The sequence below is a fragment of the Psammomys obesus genome, unplaced genomic scaffold (genome assembly GCF_907164565.1).
Source record: "Psammomys obesus unplaced genomic scaffold, mPsaObe1.curated_primary_1811, whole genome shotgun sequence".
Taxonomy (NCBI): Eukaryota; Metazoa; Chordata; class Mammalia; order Rodentia; family Muridae; genus Psammomys; species Psammomys obesus.
In genome coordinates, this window is record NW_026585895.1 from 44,637,797 (window position 1) to 44,652,173 (window position 14,377).

General features: G+C 39.9%; 1 protein-coding gene across 1 annotated transcript in view; it reads right to left on the reverse strand.

Moving 5' to 3' along the window:
* Positions 1 to 1,276: 1,276 nt before the first annotated feature.
* LOC129671107 (olfactory receptor 1L4-like) overlaps positions 1,277 to 14,377 on the reverse strand; it is a 13,539-nt gene continuing 438 nt past the window's right edge. The window contains exon 2 of the mRNA XM_055599728.1: positions 1,277 to 1,776. Coding sequence (XP_055455703.1) covers positions 1,277 to 1,776 — 500 coding nt within the window. The remainder of the gene's footprint in view (positions 1,777 to 14,377) is intronic.

The window sequence follows — 14,377 nt, forward strand, 5'->3', positions numbered from 1 at the left end:
CATATTTTTTCCATTATTCAAATAAATCATTACCTCAAGTGGAACACCTAATAAATGTCAGTTAAATAAATATGTCATGGCTCCTCCATTGTGTATTTCTTCTTCTTTAAAAACTTGAGTACAAAAAGTTGAATTGAGAGTTACTGTCTCCTAAGAAGGACACATTTACAATAACAACAATGCATTGTATTTTGTACTCACAATTGCTAGTTTAGTAGTAGCCAGAGATTTATTATTTCATTAGAAATGACCAGGAAGTTGGTGTTTTGTTCGTCATTGCACTTATATGAGGCAAGAGAGTAAAACCACAATAAATGAAGCTCAAAATATTTTTTCATGTTCAGTTTATGCTATAAATATCTCCCACAATCTCCTGATGTTCTTGTTCAAGTTTCTTTATAGTGTGTGCCAAAGGGTAGAATTTTTCAGTAGATCATTGGGGAATTAGTTCAGGTCTTCAGAGAAGCAGATGCCGAGATGCATGCACACACACACACACACACACACACACACACACACACACAAAGAGAGGAGGATTCTGAGGGGTTTCCTCACATGATTTTGGAAGCTATGAGGGTTCACAGTTGTCTGAAATCTGGAAATCTAGGCAATACAATGTAGTCCATCCCTAAAGCCCGGACAACAAGGGGAATCAGTGTTGTAAATCCTGGCCTGAGTCTGAAGGAATTGACAATCAAGAGTGCTGATTTTCAAGGGCTTAGTTCAAGAAGAGGGTGCGTTAGATGTCTCTCTACCTTTTTGTTCTGTGGGTCCTTGATAAATCTATGCCACCCATGTGGATGAAGGGGATCCTTTTCATTCATTCCACGGATGAAATAATAATCTTTTCTAGGAGTAATAGTAAAAACATATCCAAAAATAACGTTTTACCAGCTATCTGCTTAGCCCTTACCACATCCAAATTAACAAATAGAAATGAACAACCACAACATGGAAGAGATTTATTGGACAGTGGGTGAGTGGACGTCTTCAGACTCAGCATGAGATCTGTGGAAGAAAGCAGGGAAGAAAGGAGGACTGGGGTAAGAAGAGAATCTTGTAGTCCTACAAAGTACCAGGAAAGGTTGGGCCAGTGGGCCACCCCAGACTCTTATATAGTCCTTCAAAGTAACTCCATGAGTCTCTGGAATGAACCTGTCTTGGTACCTGTGCAATGCTCTAAAGTTCTATCATCTAGAAATAGCCATGCTGCAAACACAGTAACACATTGTTGAGTTGTTGATTTCATTCCTACAGGTAATACAATAGGCACATTTTACTCTGTTCTTTTAGCCAGCTTCTTCAAGGCCTGTTTCATGTCTTTGTTTCTAAGGCTGTAGATGAAAGGATTCAGCATGGGGGTAATTACTGTATAGATGACAGTGACCACTCGGTCCTTTGTCACTGAGTAGGTGGATGAGGGGCGAATGTACACAGATATTATCGTTCCATAGAATAGTGCCACAACTGTGAGGTGGGACCCACAGGTAGAGAAGACTTTGTATCTTCCTCCCCCTGAGGGAACCTTCAGAACAGTCCTAGCAATGAAGACATAAGAGATAACAATAAAGATAAAAGGGCTCATGATCACGAAAGAGCCCTCCGTGAAGGCCAAAAGCTCATTGATAGAGGTGTCAGAGCAGGAGAGTGTCAGCAGTGGCTGGACATCACAAAAGAAGTGGTGAATGATATTGGGTCCACAGAAAGAGAGGCGGCCCATGAGAACTGTATGGATGAGGGCGTGAAGATGGGACACTGCCCAGGATGCCACCACCAGCGAGCGACAGCGCCTGGGACTCATGGTTGTGGTGTAATGAAGTGGATCGCAGATGGCAACATAGCGGTCAATGGCCATTGCAGCCAAGAGGAAACTGTCTGTAATACCAAAGGCAACAAAGAAATACATCTGAGTGAGGCACTGGGCAAAGAGGATACTCTTTCTTTGTGTCAGCAAGTTCACTAACATCTGTGGCACGATGACGGTGGTAAAGCAGATGTCCACCAGGGACAGGTTGGAGAGGAAGAAGTACATGGGAGTATGTAGGTGGGCATCTCCCCGGATGGATGCAATGATGACTGAGTTGCCAACCACGTTGACCAGGTACATGGCAAGAAAGCCGGCAAAAAGCCATACCTGTTGTCTGGGGTCGCTGGTCAGTCCTAAAAGGAGGAATTCTGTCATGTGGCTCTGGTTTTCCCAGAGCACTGCTGTCCTGCAAGCAAAATATATGCAAGGAATGTTAGATGTGTTCTTTTTCTTGGAGACTTTGGCCTAATGGAGGGGATACCTCACAAGGTATTTCAGTTCATGCATCGCGTCAGGAGGTTGCTTATATAGTCTGTAATATGACCTCATGGAACTGGCATTAGAATGCTCTGGGCTCACTTTCAAGTTTGTAACTAACTTTGTGAACTCAAATGAAGTGCTTCGGCTCTTGTTCTTTGTCCAGAAGACAAAACTTATGGTAACCACATTCTATTTTGATCATACGAAAGGTGTGCAGAAAACAGTCATTTTGTTCAATTTCCAAATGTGTATTGATGACATCTCTTTGCCCTGTTTCAGTTTTTCCTTCTCTGTGCAACATCAGTCTCTACCCCAATGGTTCTGACCATGGTTTCCCTCTCCCTTTGCGAGGAAAAGTAAGGGTCCCAAGATCTACATGCAGCAGTCTTATATGCAATATAGAGATGTGTTCCTGGGTCAAATTCTCCTTGAGAAAAAAAAAGGTTTTGTAATTCATTTGGTAGCCTAAAATGTAGGACATTAGTTTAGGGTAGGAGTGGCTTGTCCTGGAAGTCTCACGTGTCAAGCAGGGTGTGTAATTATATGATTGAGTGGGAAGGTAAAGGACTATTTCTCACAGGGCTCTGTTTCCTTGGGCTGGGTGTTACACATAGATGAAGTCCCAAATTCTATAGTGGACAGTGTCAGGGTTAGCTGGAAAGGAAAGAGGCAGAGAGGAGAATAAACACAAGGACAGGCAAGGATTAATGTGCAAAGGTGTGGTTATGAAGATTGCCTCCGAGGATAAAGAAAAGTAACCTCAAAGCTAGGTTTTTAAAAATCTGGACTTGTAAATCGAGTCTGAGAGCCTGACACGGAGATATCAAACCATACAAGCCCCAGAAGCATTCTTAGACAAAGGTGTACTTCAAAAGACTTAGAGAATGCTCATAGGAGAATGAATAAAAGATGGATAGAAAGCAGACATGAGCAGACACCTCAATTAATGTACCTTTTCATAAAATGTCCCATAAGAATCTATGTACTGATGAAATAAAAATGAAGGTTGGGTGTATAAAGGCAAGCTTATCACCCAGGGAATCACCATGGGTAAGAAGATCTTAATTTCTTGGTTAGCCCAGGCAATTTAGTGAGACTTTGTATTCCAATAAAAATGTAAAATGACGAGAATGCAGCTCTATAACAGAGCACTTATAATAGAGCATGCGTGAGTCTCTGGGCTCAGTTCTCAAATGAAAAAAGGACCCTTCCAAACCAAACAAAACAGAAAAAGTAAAAGTAAAAGAGTGACAAGACAATGTAGCGTTACAATTCAAAATGTAGAAATCAAAGAGGTTTCAAAAACCGTATAGAGTGGGAGGGAAATGGTAGCAGGGAAAATAGGGAAGGAATTAAGAGAGGGAGAGGCAAGCAGATTTGACCAAAATGTATTATATGCAATCAATAAAAACAAAACAAAACAAAACAAAAACTGAACAACCACAAAGATTAAGTAGAAAACACTGTCCTTTTGGAAATTAAGACTAACAAAGACATTAATAAGGAAATAGTGTGTTTTAGTGCAAGGACAATAGACCAATAGAAAATGCTAGGTAAAATATAGATCAGAATACACTTAGAAGATGTGTTGATTTAGGACTGTGGAAGGAATAGTTTCTCCTGAAATGTCTACAAATCACCAGCCATGAGTAGTTGGTGAGGTTTACAGCATCTGGCATTAGCTCCCTCCTATTGAGTCCGTAAGTCCAATTCAGCAAATATTGGGTTACCAGTATTAGGCACACAGGTAAGTGCAGCCTTTACCCCTCATCAAAGAAACTTCTTTTTTTCATCAGGTGAAAACTACTACAGAGGTCCACAGCTGGTCAAACTGCAGAGAGTAAGTAACAGAGCCTCCCCTTAGCCCCACTTATTACAGCCTCCTTAGATGTACCTGAGACTCTTGGGACATCTTTGAAGAAGGGGCAGAAAGATTGCAAGAAAACTGTAAAACCACTTACTCTCCAATTTCAGGCCATAGTTATTTCAACAATATTATCACCGTGTTTATTCATTTAAAAATCTTATGTTTCCCTGTATTCCAAACAAAGAGTGAAATAGAACCAAAAAGAAAAAGAAAGGATAAAAAGAAAGAAAGGAAGAAAGGAAAAAAGGAAGGAAAGAAGGAAGGAAGGAAGATTGAAAAAGCCAAAGGACCAGGATGTCTGCTTCAAGATAGTATTCTTTATATGTTGCACCTGTGAAATATCAATAATCTTCCCTAAATAAGGTCTGCAAAATGACCACGCCAGTTGACATGCCAACATGGATGGGGGAAATTTCACAAAATCTTAGCCTTAGATAGAGTTTCAGATAGTTATGAGCCACCACGTGGGTGCTGGGAATCAAACTTGGGTCCTTTGTAGGAGCAGCAAGTGATCTTAGCTGCTGAGCCATTACCCAGCCCCATATTTGTTTATTATTTTTTGCTTAGTCTTGTTTTAGAGTCATGTTCAAGGTGACAGAAATAATTAAAAGAAATTCCATTCTGTATTTTAAATATCCCCAAACACTAACTAGGATCTCAGTGTACCACTGTCCAACACAAAATTGGCATTCATTTAAGAGCTCAACAGAGGAAAATAACAGTCCAAAAAAGCCAGTGGGAGAAATAATGTCTTAGTATGCTGGAAAAACCAGTTTATCATATCAAGAAGAATTTGAATTCAAATGATAATAGAGCTGGAATTCAAATGGATTATGATTTATATATAATGTGCGATTCTATGGAGCACATAGAAAAATGAAATATAAGTCAATCTATGAATTAGAAGGGAACTGGTCATTGAGTATATGACTTTTAATCCAAGCACTCAAGAAGTAAAACAGGTAAATTTCTGTAAGTGTGAGGCCAGTCTGGTCTATATAGTGAGTTCCAGGACAGCCAGAGCTACAGAGAAGAAGAAGAGGAAGAAGAGGAAGAAGAAGAAGAAGAGGAAGAAGAAGAAGAAGAAGAAGAAGAAGAAGAAGAAGAAGAAGAAGAAGAAGAAGAAGAAGAAGAAGAAGAAGAAGAAGAAGAAGAAGAAGAAAATGAAGAATGGGGAGGAGAAGAGGGAAGAAGGGGAAGAACAATATGCCCAATGGTTAAGAAAAATCTGAAAAATAAATCTAAGATTTTTTTTTTAAACATAATGGCAAATAAAACAGACACAGCAGAGACTAGATGATGCTTGCTACGCCTAAAAGCTCTGGTACTGATATCCAGAAAACTCAATGATCACCTTTCCTTCAGCCTTCAGCGAGACAAATGTAAGAACACCAGTATGAAAGTGTGTGAGAAAGCTGAAAGGTTATCAAGTATATGAATGGATGAACTAATGGTAAATTCAGAGGTGAATTAAAATAAGCAATACTTTCTTTTACATTTGTTAGCTTAGCCAACGTGAGTGTGGAAGACATGGACACAGGTTGATAGGGCTGCGGGTAAGTCAGGATTTGTGTATACCCTCTGTGTGGTACACTGTTATAAAGGGCAAACTGGTTTCTCAGTATCTCCCGACCCAGCAATGCTCCTGCATGGACTTCTCAGAATGATGCAGCCACAGGGAAGCCCACAGGCTGGAATGTTTTTGTGTTGTCATTTGTTTGAAGTGGTCTGGGTGTCTATCCCCGGGCTGATAAATGTGACAGAACACCATGGAGCTATTTGTCAACAGTGGACTAGAATTTCCCAGAGCAACACGGATGGGTTTTAAGAGGAAATACATATCCTGGGTTAAAAGAATAAGAAGATGAATGAGAGTCGCAACACAACAAGAGTCCTATACGTTAAAATGAAACACAATAACACGTGTCCCTGCACACAGATGAGCAGGAAACACAAGAAAATCAGGGAGTAGTAGAACACGTATGTTCATGGGTGAATAAGAACACAGAGGAACAAATAAAATCAAAGTGGTACAGTGCTGGTAATGTGTGGTTAATTCAATTCTTTGTATTCAAAGTCTGTACGAGAAAATGAATCTCAAGTCTTACATGGAACTTTTCTTTTTCTATTTTGTTCCCCAAAGCATGAGCTCTTTAGAAGCAGAGGTGCCAGGTTCAAGCATGGTCAGTAAGGAGAGTCTGCCGTCTGCTAAATTATGACCTTTGATACTTTGAAATCTATACAAGTTGGATTGAAACTCAAGAGCAGAACCTACTAAGCCTGGGAGCAGAACCCAACTAGCCTCCTCTGTGAGCTGCCTCCTCTGCGAGCTGACCTTCCTGGTGATGTCAGGGCTTTTCTTTCTTAGGCTAACTAATTCATAACTTGCTCAAGTTTTGATTCCATTTCAGGGTACTAGGGACAAAGAGGAATCTCTCCACGTGGTAAAGCATTTCATGTGACAGTGTAAAACCACGAGGAACAGAATATAACCTGTGACTCCTGGATTAATATTATGAACTGTCTTAGAACTTGCCTATTTCATAAGTTTCCAAATTGTGCTCCCTGAGAGATTCCCTCCCAGGGAGCACCTGGAAGGAAGGGTCAGGAGGCTGATAGGAATGCTGGACAGAAAGGTTCTAGGGGTTTTCATTAACTGGGGAAGTTCTACTTACGTATTTCATGTGTTGAGTGACCACGTAAGACATGGCATGAAGAAAATTTAAATAATACACTTTTTGTCTGTGTTTAAAGCAAGTGTCTCAGGCTGTTGTCTTGCCTGGCCCCAAACTTACTTTGTACCCCAGGATAGCCTCAAATTCTTGATACTCTGGTTGATTACAGGTGTGATCACTGTGCCAGATGATATTGATATGCTTCATTTAATAGAAAAAAATTGAGGCTCAGGGAGGGGGTGATTTCCCTGATGCTACCAGTTGGAGGGCTTTGCCAGACCTTTTCTTTCCCTTACACTCTCTTGTATGAGCATATGGTCCACATTGCTCTGAAGCTGTCTAGAGGTTGGGATGAGGCCAGCGAATCTGGAGTTTTCCCCAGCAGCTCTGGGTTTAGGGACAAGTAGGTAGGGTTGGGTCTAGAGGAGCTGGCATTTGCCTGTCATTGTCAGGGCAGCTACCACTCTTTCTCACCAAGTGCTGAGGGCCCTCACCCTTTTTTTTTTTTTAAATTGGGAGAGTCTTATTAAAATTAAATCCTTCCTGTGTTGGGTAAGAATAAAGATGGTGGCACTGAAAGTTTAAGAGGCATGTCCCAAATCTAGGGAGCAGAGACAAATGTCTTGGTCTATAGTCTCAGCCATGCTAAGCTCCAAATTTCACACTTGTAAAAATGTGAATAATTTCCATTCATAACATTCCATGGTTGTAGGACTTGTGGGGTTAAAGATAACAACTACTTACTCAGGTAAGGGCTGATGACCTCCAGGGTACCCAATTAAGGGTCTGGGCATCCTCCCATCAGTGTCATTGGCAGTGGTGACTAGAAGAGGAAGAGGAGATTTGAAAACAGTCAGAGCTTTCATGTCAGGCTAGAAAGTCAAAGGCTTTTCAGGCTCGGTGTGGGCTGTGATGCCTTTTGAGTTGGTGTGTGTGCCCGTGTGCGTGTGTGTGCTCGTGTGCGTGTGTGTGCGCACGTGTACACCTTCTTCGCCTTCTCACCACCCTCCTGTCTTCCTTTAGAGGAATAATCTTCCAAATGTGGCCCCAGGCACGGGGAACATATGGCTGTCTCTCGCCCAAGCCACCACCACTGGCCTCTCCAGATTTCCTTAATGGTGAAGAAGGGGTGGAGAGGTGGAAGGGAGTTATTTGCCCTTCACGTGACCTCACTCCAAGGAGACAGACAGACTTTCCATCCACCAACCCCAGGGATCTCATTAAGAAGGGAGGCTTGGGAGAAGAGATCCTGTGGAACCTCGGGGTTCACGAGTTTCTTCGCCTCAACTAATTAGTGGTTTGTTGTCACTGTGATTTTGAAGGAAGCCGAGTTACATGGAGAGGGCTGGGCTGTTGCCAAAGGATGTCTGGTTCTGTGGGGAGAACCTTGGGAATGGAGATCCCTAGACTTTAGTCAGTCACTGAGAAGCTGTGATTTGGGGCAAATTTCTCTAGATTTCAAGGTCTTCACCTAGAGATTTACTATATAAGCTGTGAGAGAAAGTTTCCTGGAGAATTAAACAGCCTCAGAGACAAGAACATGCTCACATAACAACAGCCGACTGAGCACTTAAGTGACACCACGTGAAGATGTTTGAAAGTGTGGTGTTCTTGATATTTTTCATGCATTTTTAATTTTTTGAGATTATAATATATTTACATCATCTCCCTTCTCTTTCCTTTCTGCAACCCCTACCATTGTACCCCTTGCTCTTAGTCAAATTCACGGTCTCTTTTTTCTTTAAGTTTTGTTCATACACATGTTCCTAAACATGTAGCTACAATCTTCTCAGTCTATACAATATTATTTGTATGTGTATTTTCAGGGCTGACAATCTGGCATTGGCTAGCCAGTTGGTGTATTCTTCTCTGGGGAAGACTTCCTCCCACTCTCAGCTTTCCTTAGCTGCCTGTAGTTGTTTGTCTAGGGTTAACTTCTTGTGATCCCTCTTCCAATATGTAATACTGGAAGTTAATATAGTTAATATGTCTTTCGATAGTTCATATGTCTATTGGTACTGTATTTGATCAGGTCATGTTTAGGCAACCATGTTGGTAAGACATACTTCATGGGTATAGCTTCTTTGACATTACTAGGAGACACAATATCACAGAAAACTTCCTGTTTTTCTGGCTCTTCCAATCTTTTTGTCCCCTCTTCGGCAATAAATCCTTAGATGCTGGAGATGTGTTATAGATGTATGAGCTGGGCCCGGGCTCCATAAGTCTGCATTTTGATCAGCTGTAGTTTCTGTAATGGTCATCATCTGGGGCAAAGGAAAATTTCTTCAGTTGAGAAATGAGAACTACACTTACTGTGGGTAAAAGGACAAGTGTTTAGAGTCTGGTTAAGAATTACGCAGGCTACATCTGTGCAGGGGTTCTAGGCTATCTGCATGCATAGTCCTTGGTTGGAGTATCAATTTCAGAAAAGACCTCTGGACTCAGATTTTTTTTTGTTCTGTTGCTCTCCTTGTGGAGCTCCTGTCTCACCCAGGTCTTTCTTTCTCCCCCTTCTTTCATATGATTCCCTGCACTCTGCCCAAAGTTTGGCTATGAATCTCAGTATCTGCTTTGATACCCTGCTGGGTAGAGTCTTTCAGAGGTCTTCTGTGGTAGGCTTCTGTCTTGTTCCCTGTTTTCTCCCTCTTCCAATGTCTGTTCCATTTGCCTTTCTAAATCAGTACTGATCATCTTACCCAGGGTCCTCCTTCTTGCTTAGCTTCCTTAGTTGTACAGATTTTAGTATGATTATCCTATATTATATGTCTAATATCCACTTATAAGTGAGTATATACCATGTGTGTCTTTCTGCTTCTGGAATACCTCACTCAAGCTGATCTTTTCTAGTTCCCACTATTTGCCTGCAAATTTCATGATTTCCTTATTTTTTATTGCTGAGTAGTATTCCATTGTGTAAGTGTGTAAGTGTACTACAATTTCTGTATCCATTCCTCAGTTGAGGAACACCTGGCTTTTTTTTTTTTTCCAGATTCTGACTATTATGAATAAAGCTGTTACGAACATGGTTGAGCAAATGTCCTTGTTGTGTACTTGAACATATCTAGAACCCCTGCACAGATGTAGCCCATGGCAGCTCAGTCTCCAAGTGGGTTCCCTAGTAATGGGAACCGGGACTGTCTTTGACATGAACTCAGTGCCTGGCTCTTTGACCACCTCCCCCTGAAGGTGGGGGCCAGCCTTACCAGGCCACAGAGAAAGACAATGTGGCCAGTCCTGATAAGACCTGATAGGCTAGGGTCAGAGGGAAGGGGAGGAGGATCTCCCTTATCAGTGGACTTGGAAAGGGGCATAGAAGGAGATGAGGGAGGGTGGGATTGGGAGGGAATGAGGGAGGGGCCTACAGCTGGAATACAAAGTGAATAGATTATAATAAATTAAAAAATAAATAAATAAAAAGAAAAAAAAAGAATTATGCACATTTAGTAAACTGGTAGTTGTAGGTTCTCATCAAAGAGTATGACTATACTGGCCTAGAGTACTTGGCTAGTTTCTGGTTCTAGGCATGGTTCTCATCTTGATGAGTCAGTGTTAAGTCCAATTAAAGAGCTGTTGGTTACCACTAGGTATGTGTGCCACTACTACACCCTTATGGTTATCATACCATGCTGGCCATTGTTGTTGTTCATAGGAGTAATAGCTGGGTAGGACTGTTGCTTCCTTCTTTTCTTTGGAAACTTGCACGGCACCTTCTGGTACCATGAAACTTTTCATCCAGTTCAGGTCCTTTTGTCCTGTGTCTAAAGTGTGTGGCATACCTTAGACCTCTCAGGAGCAATGATGTGATGTTTTGGCAACTGTGACCAACAACTCAAAAGAAGGCTTTCATGTCTGGTGTTGGAATGTTACTAGAGAGTCTATGGCTCGTGGGTGGAAGAGTGTTAGCACTGATGGCTTTCATTTTTCCTGGTTTCCATAGTTTCTACAGATTATATACATACATCTTAAAAATTGGAGTTAGGAAGATTAGATGAGACTTGTGATGTTTGTTTTTCTGGATCTGGTTTATCTTACTCAATATGATCTTTTGTAGGTCCATTAACTTACCTACTATTTCATATATGAAATACATACATGAAATACATACATATATAGCATATATGTATGACATTTTCATTATCTAGAAGTCAACTGAAGGTGTTCTTGATTTTTGTAGATGGGGGGGGGACTAAGATTCACTTTTATTAAACACCTTTACAAAATGACATAGTTGATAAATTATAGATATAGGCTTAAATCCAGAGATACCTTGTTTCTAAAATCTTTACTCATTTTTGTTTGTTGGGCAAAGACTACATCAAAGTATGTTTTTCAATGTGTGCCTGGTGTTTTTATCTTCCAAGCTACACCATAGGCTTTCCTGTGCTCCATTCCACACCACATAACTCTTGCTATGTCTTTAAGACCAAGAGTCTTACGTGATGTTATTAAAAGTTCTTCTGACCAGAAGAACTGGTGTTTTGGAGAATTTGATGAAATATTTGAGACAGAATATAGTCTTGTTAGATACTAGTTTACTTAATTCAGAAATAAGTTTTGTTTAGTCTCTTAGATATGTTTTCAAGGTTAAGTAGATAGTATATAGATAGAAACAAGCAATGTTGCTCGATAGATAGATAGATAGATAGATAGATAGAGAAATAGATAGAGAGATAGATAGATAGCCTTCAAACACTTCAGAGAGCTACAAAAATATGGCATTTAAAGATATTTTAATAATGAAAGCTTTTTCTGACAGAGAGACACATCTGCTCCTGACAGCACCTCTAATCTACTGCAAAAAAGATGATGGGTATCTAGAGGCAAGATGGCCACTACAGAAAAAAAAAAACAAAAACAAAAAAAAAACAACTGTCCTTCATCTGCTGATAGCAAGCTGTCTGAGCAAATTGTGAACAAGCAGGACACTGGAAAATTGATTGTCCAACTTTGCAGAAACTAAGTGGTCAGTATTTCAAACTTCCTGCTTCACAGAAAAGCCTGTCAGATATTCTGGGCCAATAGGCTGAAGATTGGATGCTCCAACGACACAGAGAAAGCTCTGGTGACTATCCAGGCACTCAACTGTCTGTCATTTCTAAGTTTTGGAAGCTGTTTACACTATATACTTGCTTCCTATATACTTAGGTAATATTATTTCCTTCTAAGGTCTCTGATGAGGTTGAAGACTAGGTAGTCATAGTTTTACTTCAAGTAAGCTTAAGACAGTGGCTTATGTATAAAAAGATGTTTTAAGGTCTAGATAGATGCTTTTAGGTTGATAGAAAATATGATAAGAAAGTGATTTAGGTACAGAATTTAGGACTCATCAGGATAGGATAGATGGTAGAATACTTTTTTCTAAGATTGCAAATGTAATTCTTACTTGATAATTTTCATAACTCTTATTGTATGTAGTTTATTAATGTTAGAGAAAATGCCAGTTTTTTTTAAACAGAAAGGGGGAAATGTTGTGGACATTTTGGTTCATGATATGTTTTTCTTATAATCCCAAGTGGGGTATTTGAGGTAGTCCACACCTGATAACTGTCTTGTGTGTAGTGTGATCTTTGCCATCTGGAATTAGTTGAATTCTGAGGACTTTGAGGGGTATAAATATGATAGCCCAGAGGAAGAAGCATTGGCAGCTTGGAGAAGGTGGAGGAGGACTGCTTGCTCTGCTGGTTTGCTGCCTTGATAGTTATCTGGATTTCTGGATTTCCTGAAGACAGATACTGGTATTGCTCTCCAAATAATCCTCTGACCCTACCCAGCAGGAAGAAGTAAAGAGTGCTATGTCTCTTTTCCCTTACAACCTTCCTTTTCCACCTACTTGGGGTTGGAGGGTTGAGAGGGAGGTATAAGCTTCAAGGAACCCCCAAATAAAGTAGTGTTTGAAAAACTAGCACCCACAACAGTAGGAGATAGACAAATGGATGGATGGTTAAATGGGTGGATGATAGATGGATAGACTGATAAATGAGAGATAAATGTATAGCTAGATAGATGATAGCTAGATGGATGGATAGATAAATGGATGGATGGATATTTAGATGGATAGATAGATGGACAAATGGATGGAGCTGATCAATAGATGAATGGATAAATGGAAGGACTGATAAAGATAGATAGAGAGAGAGATAAAATGAGAATTTGTACATGATTACAGTTTTTTAGAAGTCATTAATATTGTCACTAAATAATTCTGGATACCTATCTTACAAGCACTTAGTCAGATCTCATTGGATCCCTTTATTTGGATGGAGTCTTCAGATGACATGGCTAGTAAGTTCTGATCATAAGTGGTTTGAATTATTTCTGGACAAGATTACTTATTTGATAGTACAAATTCTTCTAGAGCTATTCTCTTCTTGGGACAGAGTGATGACTAATGGTTACCATGGTGATGGTACCATAATCTTGGCTTTCTTGACTTTTCTGTGATGGTCACAGAGTGTAGATTTGAAGTAAAGTGCAGGGTTAAGGTTTTGTGACTTTTCTGCCTGTTTCATTCCACAGCACAATTTATATTTTCCTGAATGACACACATTGTGTTTTACAGAATATGAGAGAAATTTTGTTGACAATTTTATACTTGAGGAGAAAGGAAGAATTAATGTAGGTGAGAGAATTGGGCACTGAGAATTCAAAGCGTCTTCTTGATTGTTGGATGTTTCTAGGTAGAATAAATATTTTTTATAGTTTATTTTTCTAGCTGTGATTTTGTAAACCAAAATTGAAGGAGCCTCACAAAGCTCTACTTCAATGTTTGTTGATTCTATATTTGGGTGAGTTTCACTTTGCTGAAAATGCTGTGATCATTTCTTCAGCTTTTGAAGCAACACCTGTCAAATGGCAAGTCCCATTCCTTAACTACTTCCTGTAAGAAGTCCTTTTCAACTCTATAACAAATCTACACATATTCCTCACCTGAAAACTAATAGTAATCTCTAACTCCTTGATTATGTGCATTGGCAAAAGTATTGAAGTGGTATTCACACAAAATAATTATTGTAGCACTGCGGCATTAGACTGTTGATAAGTACTGGACACCAGTAGGCTATGACTTGGTAATAAACATGTGTTTTGTAAAAACCATTGTTAGAAACCAAACATTTTGTTTTTAGGCCAATGATCTTATTGGAAGCCAATGCCATCTATGAGGAAAATATATAAGAAATGTGTAGAAAGGAAGAATAACTTACTGATGTCCTAGAACATCTATAAAGTATGATAATACCCTGTTTTTATTTTTTTCAAAATTTTATTTATGAGTTGTATGTGTGTGTCTGTGTATGAGCATGGACATATATGTGATGATGCCTAGAGGGGACAGAGGAGGGTGTTGATTTCTTGAAGACAGAGTTATATACCATTGTGGGACACCTGACATGGGTACTGGGAACCGAACTCATATCCTTTGCAACAGCATGCTTTTAATAACCAAGCCATCATCGCTCTTGTCCCTCATTTTGGCCTTTCTATAAGTGAACTTTGTCCATTAACTTCCTCAGACCTTTCTTCATATCTTTGTTCCTCAGGCTATAG